Genomic DNA, 15,621 nt, shown 5'->3' on the forward strand with positions numbered 1-15,621 from the left:
ACATCCATACCCACAAAGCCAACTGGACAAAAGCCTTCATCACAATCAGCCACTTAAGTTTTAGCCAGACTCAGACTTTTTCTTTATCGTTATTGTTGCTTCAGAGTCATAGAGCACATTGGATAAAAAGTCTTTTCTCACTTTCTCCTGAATGTCAGGGTTTCTGAGCATCAGTATGGTGGTGGTTGCTCAGTAACCTTTCATACAGATACCTGCTGTTGCCTCTCCAGGCAGAGTTCTTGGCTGTGATCATGTGGCGGCTCTGTTTGTATTCCGTGTTAGCACTGTTGATGCAGCAGCTCAGTGCAGAGCGTCATGTCTTCCTCCTGCCCTCCAGACGGTAGCAGCGCCTCTGTGCCGACTCCTCCGAGTGTTTCCATTCTGAGCAGACAGGCTTTGTGCCAGAAGTTGTGGTGTACCAGGGGACCACAGCTGCCCTGCAGGCTTCTGCATGGTTTACTTACTGTTCTAGGTCTCAGCCCCCCCTGTGAGAATAGGCCGCGTTAATTCCCTGCCTCCTCCTCTTTGTCTTCAGTCCTCCCGCTGTCACACTCTCTATATTTTGTCTCTTTATGTTCAGTATCATCACTTCATTTCCTCTTTTCTAATTCATTTTGTGTGTGTGGATGTGGGTGCACACCCTTATGCTATACATCATTGTGAAACTAAATACTTAGCTTTCCAATTATATTGCAACACTTGATGCCAGATGATATATGTTCATTCTCCACAATATGCAGAGGACTAATCACACTATTCTTTTAATGTTTCAATTCTAAAATGTTTGATCAAATCTGGAGCTGAGATGAGATGATTATTGACAAAGAAATGATTAATGGTTTATGTTAGAAAAGACTAACCTTTTGTTTCCACCAAGATTTTGGTTTTTCACACTTGTTGCTGGATAATGATGTTTGTTATTGATTTATTTTGGAATTTTTCAAATTGCATTATTTGGACCAAAGGGTCACTACAGCTAATGATTGGTGCGTAGGGGGAAATCACCAGAGCATCCCCTACTGATAGATGATCGATAAGTCTGCACATTGTTGTTTGTAATAGTAGTAACACTACTAGTATTGATTACTTGCCCTGAACTCATTTAAACATGGGTATAACTGCGGACATAGTGCTCTCTTGTGGAAGGCTTCCACAGTGTTGCACTTAGTTGTTCATAGGACTAGTGCTGCAAATATATGTGTAACAAAGGAAAAAAAGAAGAGCCGAGATCAAATCCCGGATCTTTTCACCTTCGCACAGCTTTTCTCTGCGACCGCACCATTGCTTTGCTTTGCTCTTCTGTTCTCCCTCCTCATCTACTATTGCCTTCTGAGTGCCTGAGCAGGCCCCCGGGTTTCTGCTGGTCATTAGTCCAAGTCTCAGGTCTCATTAGCTTGTCTCCCTAGAAAACACTCGTTACCAGACCAATCAGTGCACCCCTGCTCCTGGGACTGGGACCTGGTAATCAAGAGACTGTTGTCTCCTTCCTAATTCCTGTGATATAGTTTATTGTTATCCATTAATGTTTGATTAATAATAATAATGATTTTGCTCCGATCAATACATAGTGACCCAGGTATCTGTCACTTTTTCCGTCAACATCCAAGCTGTGTTAGCGTTTGTATGGAGCAATCAACTCTGTGGTTGTCTGTTGGGTTAAATACTCCAATTTAAGATGAATTACTATAAGTTTACTTGCATTGCTGCCGATACAGATGCATCTGGAGGTGAACTCAGTTTAATTCTGATCTTCTGGTCTACAGCTTTTTCGTTCAATATGATCAGGTGGTTTTAGCTTTCTGTCGTCTTTATACTGTACAGACCTTTTTAAAATTACACAAACATTGCTAATGATGCATTTTCATAAATATTATTGTAGAAGAATTTGACAATTATTAATGACCATTGAGTCTGAACTCTTCGGAGCAAGGATTTTCTGATCAGTCTCTTAAGACGTAACTAAGAAAGAAAACCCTGTCAATCATTGGCTAGTAAATAAAGAAAACAGTTTGAATTGTCCTCATAATACTGCACAATTCAAGAACAATGCTGTGTCTTTATTGCCATGTCTTCTACTTGCTAAGCCGGTGATGATGTTAACATTTTAGCCTTAGTTTGATTCAGTGACTAGTCATCATGAGCATATGTAAAACCCTTTTACATGGCTCTTGTTTTGAAGGACTAAGATGGCGATGGAGTTGTCTGCCAACTCACAGAGCTACTGTTAATAAGCAAGCTAGCTACAGCTATCATTGTAGTATTTGTTACTGTGACTGGTTTTTAGCTGAGCTTTAACTGTTACGTACACTGTATTTTATACATAGTTTTAAAAAATAGTTTGTAACTATTTAATATGCCCTACATTATTGCTTTTATTTTTTCTGTCATTTGCTTAATTATTAATTAATAACATTTCTATTTACATTTATGAATTACTTTCTCAGTTACTGTGTAATTGTATTGTAATTTGGCCCTCTCTTGAAAGAAAGAGGGCCACCAGCTGAATATTGCGGCTCAAGCCTCCATCCTGCTCTACTGGTTCGTCGTGCTTTTCTCGCTTGGACCATTAACGTAACAACAGATAGATCTGAGAGAGCTTCCGACCACAGACTGTGTTGCATTAGCCAGTGCGGCTTCAAGAAATATTGTAGTTGTGAGGCTGAGAGAGCCTGCATGCTGTACACATTTGAATGACAAAGTAAAAACAGACAACTGTCGAACCACCTGATTTTAAACTGTTTTAAAGTGTAACGACCACATGACCACAACCTGCCCAGGCAGCATTTTACAGACGGATCAACATTTCCAAATGGGACACAATTGGGACCAATTTCATGGGACGGACACTTAAGCTGTTTTCAGACATGACCTACGGGTAAGAGCCCGAGAATTGGCTATGGAGTTTACCCGCAGTTTGCTTTTCACACATGCACAACACAGCGGGAGGTTTTCTCCACAGACACATTAACAAAAGCAACAAATCCTCTGTGTTATTCAGGCGAGTGGTGGAGCAGCCGGGTGCAGCAGACAGAAGCAGGATGTGACATATTAACTCTGCTGCCGAGATCACATGATCATGTTTACAGCACCTTATCACCACAAACTCTCTTGACATCTTCATCTCTGTTCACTGGTAGATATTAGTTTTCTTTTAGTTTTTTTCATTTTTGCGACTGTGGCGTTTTAGAAGTGCCATCACCATGCATGTCTGAAAGAAGCTTTATGTTAAACTCTAAATGCCGCATTCAAATTGTAAAATTTATGGTCATCTGTAGAGTTATTGTGGCAGTTAACCAGAACAGACACTCTTGTGATTTAAATTCATATTGCATTTAAATGGATATTGACCCAAGTCACAGATTATGTGCATTTCAAACAGCTGGATCTGTACAGGGATACATGGGCTCATACAGCTCCAGTGGCTTTGTCTACATTAGATCTCCGTCATGATGGATCGGTTTCTGGTCCTGTCATGCTCTGAGGATTTAGCTTCAGAAGTGGAAGTCAGTTTCAATAAACAGTTGACGAAGCTCGGCAATGCGTTTGCTCGTAGCGTACTTTGTCCTTGAGCTCAACAGGCCTTGTGGACTGTCATGACAACCAAGGTCAGAAAGGAGTGCTGCTGGAATGATTATCTACCTCAAAGGTAGAGAAACTAAAATTTATCTTGTCGTGTCTACAAGTGTGTTAATTGGAATGAATCCAGTCTGACAAATTTGCACATAAACGGTTATTTGTTCCACTTCTACATATCCATCCAGAGAGTGCACTTCAGTGTCTTTGGCAATCCATGAATTCAGCTTCCTGAGGGGGTGAGAGTCAGTGGCCTATTTTTTTAGCCCTTGTCACAAAGCCGAAGAAAGCTGTGTGGAGGAGATCCACCTGTCAGGCTACGAGTGGATTCCTCAGACAAAATCACTTTCAGGCAGGATGACCATCAGAGATTCAGTTTTCTTTATTTGAATGAGTCATACTATTCATATTAAAACCTCAAAGCTGCACTAATCAATATGTTACATCAACAATGGATCATGTAATGTGAAAAAGATTACCCGTAGTGACAGAAAAAGAGGTTGTTTCACATCTTTCATCGTGTCTGCTGGATGTGTGAATAGTGTTAACCAACAAGTTGGTCGTAGCATTATCGGGGGGGGTGTAACATGTCAGTGTTATGATTTGAGCTTGTTCCACTGCCCCCACTCGGCCCAAAAGTCAATGAATTCTGCTTAAAACAGTAATGCACCACGACATTCACTTTTAAAGTGACCTGACTATAAGCAAAGTAATTTTATTAGTACTTCCGCCAAGGAGTGTATGTTTTCATTGTCAGACGGAAGAGTTATGTCTCTAATTATGGTTCTAAGACCTCTGGCTGACCACCTGATGTAATATGTGGGCTTTAATAATACTGACCTGTGTAAATGTCCATATTTTTAAGTTGACACATTAGTTGAAATTAAAAGCTGAAATAAAACAATGAATTAATTGTGTTGATCGCTGGCAAGTGGCCTCGGTATAACCTTGATAAACTACCACAGCTTGTTCTGCTTTTTTACCATAATAACTTGATTGTCCCTTAAATTGGTGAATGGAATTTTACAATAGGTTGACTGAATATAACAAATTATTTCATTTCATTATGATATTATTTGCAGGGGCATGAAATCATTTTTGACGTCATTTTAGGATCAAGTCATCAGGCAGCGTCTCCCCTTTTCAGGCAGAGATAACAGTGAGTCATAGCAGTGAAATAGCATTCATGAAAAACTTTGTTCAGAAACAAACGACCATAGTAATAAAGGAAAATGTGGATAAATGTAGTGTTGGAGGCAGAGAAAGAGAGGATCATTGATAAGGTTATCATCTCTGCCTCTGTCGTACATCTTTCTCTGTTTTTCTTCTTCTTCATTCTTTCCTAGTTTCACCATCTCTCGTCTTTCTCTCACTCTTTGCCTTGGCATTCTCCCTCTCCATCTGTCACACTTCTGGAATGGATGATGGAGAGTTGTGTGTTGCCTAGTAACTGCGGTTGCCATGGGAACCTGACCAGAACTGCTGCATTTGCTTGTCGACGGGGAGAAATGAAATTGATTAAAGGAGGAATAAAATAGGTGATGAGAATCGGAGGGAGGAATCGGAGAGGATGTCTTTAAGGGGGAGCGATAAATGGAGAAACCGAAGGACCATCTCTCCGTTTTCCCTCAGAATGCAGCGTTTTCCAAGAGGCCAGGTTGTGTATGTCAACAGACTGCCCACGCCTCCAGTCCCTCTCACGTCTGTCCACTTATTCATCCCTAATGATTGACACCATCCTCACATCAGATCAATCTGATCGCAGTAGCAGTCACAGTGCAGTGATGAAACATGTCGATTTATTTATTTATTTGTATTATTACTCCCAACAAGTACTAAAATCAGATGATTCTATGTACTGTGTATTTTCACACAGCAGCTGTGTATACTGCTGCCATGTAATGGTAATTTTCTAAAGCCCTGTTTACTCTGGCCGACAACACCCATTAATATGATTACCATGTGGCTTTTGTCTTTAGTGTACAATTTCAATTCATGTATATTCTTTTAATCATAATAACAATAATAAACTTCATTATAGAACATCTGTCTTTCCCAAAATACAGCCCAAAAGCCTTGCAAAATCAAAAAAAGATCATAGTTTAAACAACAAATACTTAAAATACACAGTGATGCAGTAATGTCAATACCTGTAGGATATACAACACTGTAAGGTGTTGTTGAAACATTTTCTTTTCTGTAGCATGTGTTACACCTCCAGCTTCTGTCACTGATGTGTTTTGTCCGGTGATAATTCTGAGACAGTTTATACATACAACATGGCTTTGCCCCCATGCAGTTTTTAATGAAAAGAGAGATCATCAGCACAACTTTATGCAAAGAAAGGGGGGGGGGAGCATAACATAGAATGACAGATGTCTGGAAGACCACATTGTTTGGTCTGTTCTCCAGCGAAGTTCAGTTTAATATCACAACTCAGTCTCAAGACTACAGTTTATACCAAAATGTGTAAGATACCTCTCTTGTAATAATATATAACAAACTGACTACAGTTTATAAATGATTGTGTCGCAGCAGCCCTGGGGGAAATCAGACCTGGGAGTTGCTCAAACCAAAACTTCTGACCTGCCAGTTCATTTCTGACTGAGGAAACACTGATAAGATCTAGAACAACAGACCCAGAACTAGATGGACCTGGTGGTGAGATGGTTTTGTCAACTCAAAAATGGCCTCTTTCTGTCAATATAATAATAAATCATTGTTGATAAACTGACTGAAATTGATAAGTAATCCATTATTGAAGTAACTACCAGTTGTAGAGTATATTATTATATTGCAATGCACAAATGATTGCAGTTTAATTTGGCTCCAAAATCTGTGTTTTCTGGATTAATTGATGCACCTAAACAGTCTATGAAATTTGTACCCAAATATCAATATAGTATTGAATAGGAGAGTGTATTATATATAAGCATATTGTCCCAGTCGCAGTGGATAAAGTCAATTGGTAGTTAATTCTGAAGCAGTCACTTCTATTGACTATATTTTTGCACAAGAACATATGTTGAGTGTGGTCATTGCTCTGGCTTCCCAGGTTAGAGAAGAGTTTGAGTTTTAATTTGGAGTTGGACAATGTTAATTCAGTGGACCTAAATGTCACTTGGGCTGATTAACAAGCAGTACATGATGATGTCTTATTTACCATTTCTCCTTTCGAGACAAATGTCAGTTTTCTGCTTAGTTGCCCACTTTCCAGTCTTTCTCCGACCCACGCTATACTCCCATCTCTGTAGACTTTGGCAACTGGTGTGCATTCTTTTGTAGAAAATGACTGACATCATCAGTTGGTGGCCGCATCACGTATATCACATGTGCAGTGACTAATAGCAATGGTCCCAAATGTGCCTTTACGTGCTGGTGGATGTGATAGAGAATTCTCACATACTAAGTGAAACTCAGCCAACAGTCCTGCAGACACTCTCCATATGTGCGTCCCCTTATTTTTTGTGTCCTGTGTGTCCACTGAGCCAATTAGGTTTAAACCTGACACTGTGTAGTCTTGGTTGAGTGCGTGGAGGGTGTTCTCACCTCTCAGACTAAAATCTCCATGTGTCCATAATTTAATGCAAACTAGTTGCATTAGTTTCATGCAAGTGCAGCGTGTTCACATGATGAGAGCTGTGGTCTTGTTTAGCATATTCAATTCAGCAGTCTTTGTAAACAGTCAAAGTTGTTCCAGGACAAGACATCCGCTTTGAAATTTGTTTTAAGTTTCGCAAACAGTCCCGGGGCGATGGAGTTAAGAGCTGTCGTGAAAGCTCCGCACCTGCCTCATTAAAAGCACTTTCACTGTTTAGTTTCAGTCATTTTCTTTAGCTAAGGACTTCAAACCTGAACCGGTAATGACATTGTATAGCCATAAACAATGTGCCTGGGAAATTAGCCTGCTACAGCTTCTCCGTCCTTTTAATTAGTGTTTGCTAATACCATGGAACATGTGTTCCTGCTCTCCCGTGTGAAGTGCAGAAGCCTGGACAATTGCAAACTGAACGTGATGTTTAATGTTAGTTTTACTTGTCTGAGACATCTGATATTGTCTGTCACACCGGGCCTTACAGCGAAAATTATTAGACATTGATTAGTTGATCGACTGAGGAATTCAGTCTTTCTCAGTCTGTTTTCATTCTCAATCTATTCAAATTTAAAACTGTGCTTTGCATTTGCAAAGTTGAGATGTTTTCCAGTATTTTCCATACACTAAAGAGTAAAAAAAAGTTGAAACATTGTGTTTGCTTAGTCTTCTGATAAATATTTGATGAGAATTTGTTTTTTACTTCAGCTCAGACCTCATGTTCAGGCTGTGGCAACAGGGTTTATCATTATTCAGAGATGTAGTTATTCCAGCTCTTTAGACGGCAGATAACAGACCTCAGGGGAATAAAAACGTACCGTTTACGATGTGTACATATCCAGAAAAAACTGATTGCATGTGAGCTTAATTTATATATGCTCTGGTTTTCAGGTATCAGCCCTCTGAACCCTAATCCGTTTCTGAGTGTTGTCTTCTTTTTTTTTTTGTGCCCCTGTTGCATATTTACCCCTGAAATGTCATAATTTAATGCCTGACGGAAGGAAATGTCACACATGACGTCAACATTATGGGGCGGCTGTGGCTCAGTGGGAACAGTGGGTGTTCCACTGTCAGGGTCAGTGGTTCAATCCTCAGCTCCTCCATTTCGCATGCTTGAGTGTCCGGGGCCAATATACTGAACCCTAAATTGCCCCTCAGAGTTGTGCCGGAAGTGTATGATTGGTGTGTGTGACAGAACATGGGCAGCATATAGCACTGCTGTATGAATGTGTGTGAATGTGACTTGTATAGTAAAGTGCTTTGAGTGGTTGATAAGATTATAAAATCATCATATAAATGCATACCGTTCACCATTCATGAACCAGCAGAAGGCTGAAAATGTAGTTATAGTTTGTATTTGTGATAAATGGTGCAGTTTTGGCTTCCAGCTAGTAGAGTCCATACCTCTGCCGAGGCCCAACAGTCCTCTTATGAAGCTACGAGATCCCAGTCTTTATTTGGATGTGCACCAAATTGCAGACACTCATAGATGCCAGTCCCCTAAACATGTCTGAGGTTTTTCTCATCAAGATCCATGAATTATTCTCCAAGAAATGGACAAAAAATCGTATAATCTTAAAGAAAGTGAAGAAAATGCCTTGATCTGCACCCTGATCTGGGTGTAAAATTGAATCGGTTCTTCTATGACCCATACCATATCCTTCCTCCAATTTTCTTGGTAGACAAATAAACAAAAGCAGAGGGTGTGAACTTTCCTGGAACATGTAAAGCACTGCTGAGTGGCCTAATAATGGCATATCTAAGTATTCCAGATCATTCCTAAGATAACAATATATGTTCCTGGCTAAGATGAGCAGTAACTACACTGTAAATTAAGATATTCAGTCTCGGGTTTGAAAGGACAAAAGCAATGGCAAACAAGAATCACCTGTATGTTTTACATTATAGTGGGTTTATTTATGAAAGTGTGCTAGTGTTATATCAGAAATCCACCCTGTTTCAAGTTCAAATCAAATTGACTGCGGCGATTAGCATCTTTTCACCTGGCGGTGTGGGTCTTCACCCTCTGCTCATGGGTAGCTGCTGTAAGAGGCCAGAGCAAGAGAGCAGCGAGATCGGGAGAATACTTAACATTGTTTGCTAATCCTGATGTTGTGCTTGAATGAATATCCGTCACATTGTGCAGTACATGCACACACACTCCCACACAAACACACTGTGGTCGGCTCGGTGCTGGCTCTCTTCCACCAGTAAAGGTCATTGTATGTATAATGCAGCACAGGCAAGTCTCACATGAGCCTTGAATAAGAAGAAACCTTCTTTTCCCTCTTTTACATAGATTTTATTGTAACAAAATGAAACAAATGGAAATGTTCATTTTCAAAGAACCTTTACAAATGTTGTGAATTCAAGTGAAAATGTATAACTGAAAGACAGAAGTAGTCACTGACCCTAAAAGGTTTAAGTCTCAACCACATTCTCATTTGTATTAGGTGTTTATGAGAGCTGATGTTGACTCAACATTTACATGTGGGACATAAGAGTAAATGAACCAGTGGTGAAAACATGTTTGGTGTGTACTTCCTGAAAGATCAAAAGAAGAAATGAGAAGATCAAGTACATTTCTGAAAGACTCAAATAAGTCTCATGGTGTTGACACATTTCTCTGAAAACACTTGGGCCCGGGTTCCTTGTAAGATCTTCCGGTTTTGATTGTAATCTACTTTTCCACTCAATTTTTCTTTTCACTATACTGTCTGCTTCACTTCTGACAGATTATTGCCATTTTGATTTGGTTTAGAGACTTTTAGAGACTGTTTTTCCAACACCAAACAGATTCACATCATTTTCAGTATCAATGAGTCTGCCAATTTTATTCTGTCTAAAATATCCATCACAAGGTTTTTGTTGTATAGGACTAACAATTAAACTTGCAGATTTTCTATGTTAAACTACAAAAAAAGCAATTTAAAGGCTGAAATTATGCCATTAAAAAAATAATGATTTAATAGATAATCAAACTAGCGATACGTTATGAGACTGAATGTCACAACTGTCATTTATCCTGCCATTCAAGTAAATCTGCTTAGGCAGGTTCAGCCTTCCTGCCCAACAACACTGCACTTGTTGTTGAAGCCTCTGCATCGTTACCCCTGCTGCATCAAAGCATTGTTCTCATTAAAATATAAGAGCTGACTGTTCCATGTCAACCTTACACTCAGGCTACATTCACAATCATGTTTTCATTTTAAAACCAAAATGATCTCTGACCAGGCGAGTTTTTCCAGCTCCGTGTCAGAAATAATCTCCGTCCATACTAACACACTGAAACCACATATCAAATGACCATTCATGTACACTTGGCATGTGCCTGTCAATACAAACAGGAAGCAGATTGTCTACTATGCAGTTGGTTGCTTAGTTACAGAAAAATTTACAAAACAAGCAGCAATGGTGAAAAGTAAGAGCTGGGATGTCTTTTCTTTGACAAAGGTAGAACTGTTACAGTCGGTAAATGTTAGCAACACTTTGCGTTCACCACTGGACGTCACGTTGTGACCGGAATCAAATGTGGATAACTGCATCATCATTTCTGATCGCCAGACCATAGACAATATATAAAGGTTAATGACATGATTGGTTCACTGAAAGTGAAGCCAAAGGGCCTTCATTCAGGGTGAAATGTCATGATTGACAGATGAGACAGACTCGCGTGTGTATCGGTGAGACTGCACAGACTCTGGCTTCAAATGTCGTCTTCAGGACACGATGGCAGAGTTCATAACCTGGATATTTAAGCTTCATTTCTTAAAAGTGGACCATATGGGCCAGACTAAAACACTGCCCTGGAGTTTTCAAACTGAAACAGGGCCAGCAGCGTTTCCAAAGACAATCAGTTGATTAATCCATGAATCATTTGGCAAAAAATTCTTTGATTATTGTTTGTGTTGTTTTAAATAAAACTGCCAACATCCAAAGAAATGTGACCAGATTGTTTCTGTGAAGTCGATACTCATCTGTATCTGAGGAGATCCTGAAATATCAACAGTTATTAATGACTGATGCATTGTTAATGCATCCTGGCCGTAGTTTGAATTTCATCCTTCCTCCAGCAGTCATACCTGCTCCACAGTGAGGCCTAATGCTGCCTGTGATGATGGAAGACAGAGGCAGTTGTCAGAACAAGCCATTTTGCTATTTTTAGGCATTTCAGGTGATCTCACTAATGAGACAAAGCTCAGAGGAACTCATGTCTGATTTGAGCTAGGTGTGTGTGTGTGTGTGTGTGTGTGTGTCTGTGTGTGTGTGTGTGTGTGTGTGTGTCTGTCTGTCGTCTCTGGAAGAGACCATTTGTTGAATTAGCTGGGCAGTGTTGAAGTGTTCAGCGATTAAGGTTAATCCTTGAATCTCTGTGATGTAAGATCTGTCGTTTCCCCCTCTGTCCCTCTCTTAATTCTTCGCTCACACGTTCCGTCCTTGCTGTTTGAAACCTGTGTGTGTGTGTGTGTGTGTGTGTGTGTGTGTGTGTGTGTGTGTGTGTGTGTGTGTGTGTGTGTGTGTGTGTGTGTGTGTGTGTGTGTGTGTGTGTGTGTGTGTGTGTGTGTGTGTGTGTGTGTGTGTGTGTGTGGTTGTCAGTAGCACCCATTCTGCAAACAAGGATGCCCCGTGCACTCAACTGTGTACATATGTGTGGATGCATGTGAGCCCGTTGATTTGTATAAGCCTTTTAGTGTGGGCTTTGGAGCGGAGGGGAAATGATGCATCAAGTCTGGAGGAGCGATAAAGCAGAGGGGAAGACGTGAGAATTTACGATAGCAGACGCAAGGCCCAAAACAAATAGCTTGTGCAACTTAAAACTGAATCAGTGAGCCTACTAAATTGAAGCAAAAGCCACTTTTTCAAAGCAAAGAGGCTGTATGTCATGTAATTAAACAATTATACATTCTCAGAGGGTTGCAGAGGTCTTTGTTTGCCTTGGCTGCAGAAAGAATCAGGTTTAGGCCTTTCATGCCTTTCATACAAATAGAGTATTTTATTTTCTATATTTCTACATTTGCTCACATTTAAAAAGAAACTAACCTGCTTCTGCTTTAATTTGGGGCGCAGGCAGGGATTATTTCCATCATGTGGCAATAATCTTTCGATTAATCTATTAATTGTTTTGTTAGAAAACAGTAAGACAAATTTGTAACAGTTCCATGAAGTCAGAGGGGACAACGCCTCAAGCTTTAGGAATTTTCATGTTTTTGAACTGCCCCCAATATAAAACATACTGATCTTACCATCACATAAGACTTAGATAAAGAGTAAGTTGAATGCAAGGAATGTTTTACATCTTTACTTAATTGATCATCAAAGTAATAATCATCCACTTAACCATTGATCGCCTAATTGTGGCAGCTCTTCTGTTGATACGGACACGACAGTCCTTCCACGTTAACCCGTTGAAATGTTTCACTTAGGGTAATGTAGCTGCTGCTCAAAACCTATTCATTACTCTGTTGCTTTTATTAAGGCTGCAACGAACAGTTAGTTTAATTTCTGACAAATTTTGACTGATTAATAGTTAGGTCTCCTTTTCGGTTTACTATTGACAAGCAGGCGATTCTCACAATTTAGAAGCTTGAAAAGTAACATTTTCTGCATTTTTCCCTGAAAACGTATTTAATTGATTATCAAAATACCTGCAGATTGCTTTTCTGTCAATCAACAGCTAGTATCACCTTTTGTAAGGATTTTCTTGTTAGTGTTAGCTAAGTTATTGTCAATGAATTGAGTTATTATGAGTTGACAAAGTAAAGGTCTTTCAATCTCTGTCAAATTGTGACTTTTGAATGACGATGCTGTTTGATTTCACCAATGTAGTTTTGAAGAATTGTTTTCTAAGATCTTGCTAAGTTTCATTGAAAGAAGCTCAACTCGTTGAACTTTACGTTACAATAAACGTTACTGTGTGAGCTGTTACGGCACAGATCATATCACACTTTCTTTTTGGCAACACAAATACCACAAAAATCAGACAGTAAATATAATTTATTCTTTAGTAGATTAAAACAAGTTTCATCACAATACAATATGTAATAGATTCTTCGGACAATGATCAAATATCTGCAGATATCACAAAATCTGCCACAATTCAATGCGAGTCAGAGGCCGGCGATCAATATGTAACGATATTGCATGCCCGTTTTACACAATCAGGTTATATGAACTCAAAAAAGCATCTGTATGATTTGACAATTTTGAATCTAGCGTTTACTTTAACTCTCCCTTTCTGCTCGGGCAGTCGTCCTGATGCTCCAAGAATCAAATCCACTGGCTGGTCGCGCACCTTCCAACTATTTACACTTGGCGTGCGCTGCGTGCAGCTAAAACATACTCAAACACGGATCAGCTCGAGGCAAGAGACCGTGAACAGGTCCTTCTCTACAGACATCTGTATGATCCATCAAAAATGCTATTAATGAAGGAGCACATAGATTGGTTCAAGATGGCTCCTGGAGGAAGACTAAAGAGACTCTTGGTAAAGACAAGACATTCTGCTAGCAACTGCGGAAAAAGAAGTTCAGGCTAATGATTTAATCTATTGACTGATGAAAAGAAAAATAATTGGCTACTATTTCGGCAATCAATCAATAATTTCTGTCCACTTTAAGCAAATGATGCAGTTGGGAGAATTTACCACATTTCTAGTCATTTGTTGCAATAAAACTGAATACGTTTGGGCTTTGGACAAATGGTCGTGAACAAAAGGACACTTAAAACATCTCCTTGAGCCCTGGTAAATTATTATTTTCATTTTACACCACTAACCGACATTTTACAGACCAAACAACTAATTGATTAATTGAAAAACATTTCCGGCAGCCATACTTCTGGTCTCCTCTTAAGGAGAAAGATGCAAGTTGGCGGGGATTTAGATCGTTCTGACAATCACTTATATTGTTCCTCTCATGTCTTCAAACATCTCTTTGGTCAGGTCAAGTCTGTCGTGCTGCACTCGCAACACGATGTCTGCTAGGGCCATCAGGAAGGTTAGCGGGAATGACGAGACCTGTGATCGGTGTCAAGAGAGATCTTGTTAGCCGTCTATTTTTGCTAATACCTGATGTTAATCAGGTAAAGCCACAGAGCGTAGTATTCCATGGAAACACGAGGTGCGGCTGCGGCTGCTAAGCTCAATGCTCCTGTGTCTCTTGTCTCTGTCCCCTTGATCTTTCTTGTCGCCACATGTAAATATGAGGGGAAATGTTTCAGGCACTAAATAGGAGTCAGGGGATGTCCTCTCGGCCAGCAGCTTATAGCCAATAGTCACAAAAGCAATTACCATGGCAACAGTGCTTCTCATCTCTGCAGGCAGCATGGATGCATTTTTATTCCCTGCTGTCCCGCCTTCCTCTTCCTCAGATAATGTTTCATTGAGCATGGATTTGTGACCTATCATGAGATTTGTATCCATTGTTAGTGTGTTTGAGTGCAACCCAGAGTGTCATTTTCAGCCAATAATGCCTGGTGCCATTTTCTGTTATGTGTGTGTGTGTGTGTGTGTGTCAGTAGCAGCCCTAATAAGACCAAGACAACCTTAATCCATTATTAAGGCTAATACAGTAAATTGAGCTGCCCTTCTTTCGTGTTTATGTGGTGTTACAGCTGTTTACTTCAGTGTGTGTGTGTGTGTGTGTACGTCTGTTGGACACATTAGAGAGGTTAGAGACGTCACAACATCAGAAATTTTGTAGTACCAGTGATACTGAATTTCTACCATTCTCAATATCAAATTCAATTCAACAGCGAAAATATGAATATTGCATACACATACGCGCACACACACATATATCCACATAGTAAGTGTGCAAGCAATAGTTAAGACTGATTCTAACGTCAACCTTTTTGTGAAGTGTTTCCTTTAAAATATTAGTTGTAATCTCACAGACTGAACAGGGATGACAGTCGACCATAATGCTCACTTTCTGAGCTGTTGCTAATAATAAGAGCTCAAACAAGCTAACGTGCGTAATGTGGAACTGGGACACAAAACATGAAAGTCTATACAGAATCTTCTGACATTTATTACAGTGTAACTTTTGTTATTTTCTTTCTAATTGAAGATCTTTTATCGTAGACTTTGCAAGAACTTTTAAATAGCATGTCATTATTCCCACAAATACAAACTGATACATGCTTCTAAATAAATGCAGGTAACTATTTTAAATAAAATGTCATGGCCAACTCCAAAGCCTCACTGCTAACATGCTTAAAAAATATACAGAATACTCTACTTTAATCACAAATTCAGTGTAACCAGCAGGGAGTGTTGGTAAGGCAGTTAACAGCAGTATTGGTCATCTGTCCTCACTGTTTCTCTTTTGTCCTTCAGGCTTCTTACTCTTCAAGGACTTCTGTATGAATGAGATTGACGAGGCTGTGCCACAGCTCAAGTTCTACGAAGAAGTAAGTCTAAAGTGTCCCGTGTGTGCAAGATTAGAAGGCTTCAT

At 39.7% G+C, this 15,621-nt stretch overlaps 1 protein-coding gene across 1 annotated transcript in view; it reads left to right on the forward strand.

Annotated features, from left to right (window-relative positions):
• The window catches only part of grk3 (G protein-coupled receptor kinase 3), a 61,348-nt gene that overhangs the window by 14,563 nt on the left and 31,164 nt on the right, over positions 1-15,621 (forward strand). Inside the window, exon 3 of the mRNA XM_034602779.1 lies at positions 15,504-15,577. Within this exon, the coding sequence (XP_034458670.1) occupies positions 15,504-15,577 (74 nt within the window). The remainder of the gene's footprint in view (positions 1-15,503; positions 15,578-15,621) is intronic.

The sequence above is a fragment of the Hippoglossus hippoglossus genome, chromosome 12 (genome assembly GCF_009819705.1).
Source record: "Hippoglossus hippoglossus isolate fHipHip1 chromosome 12, fHipHip1.pri, whole genome shotgun sequence".
NCBI classification, from domain to species: Eukaryota; Metazoa; Chordata; class Actinopteri; order Pleuronectiformes; family Pleuronectidae; genus Hippoglossus; species Hippoglossus hippoglossus.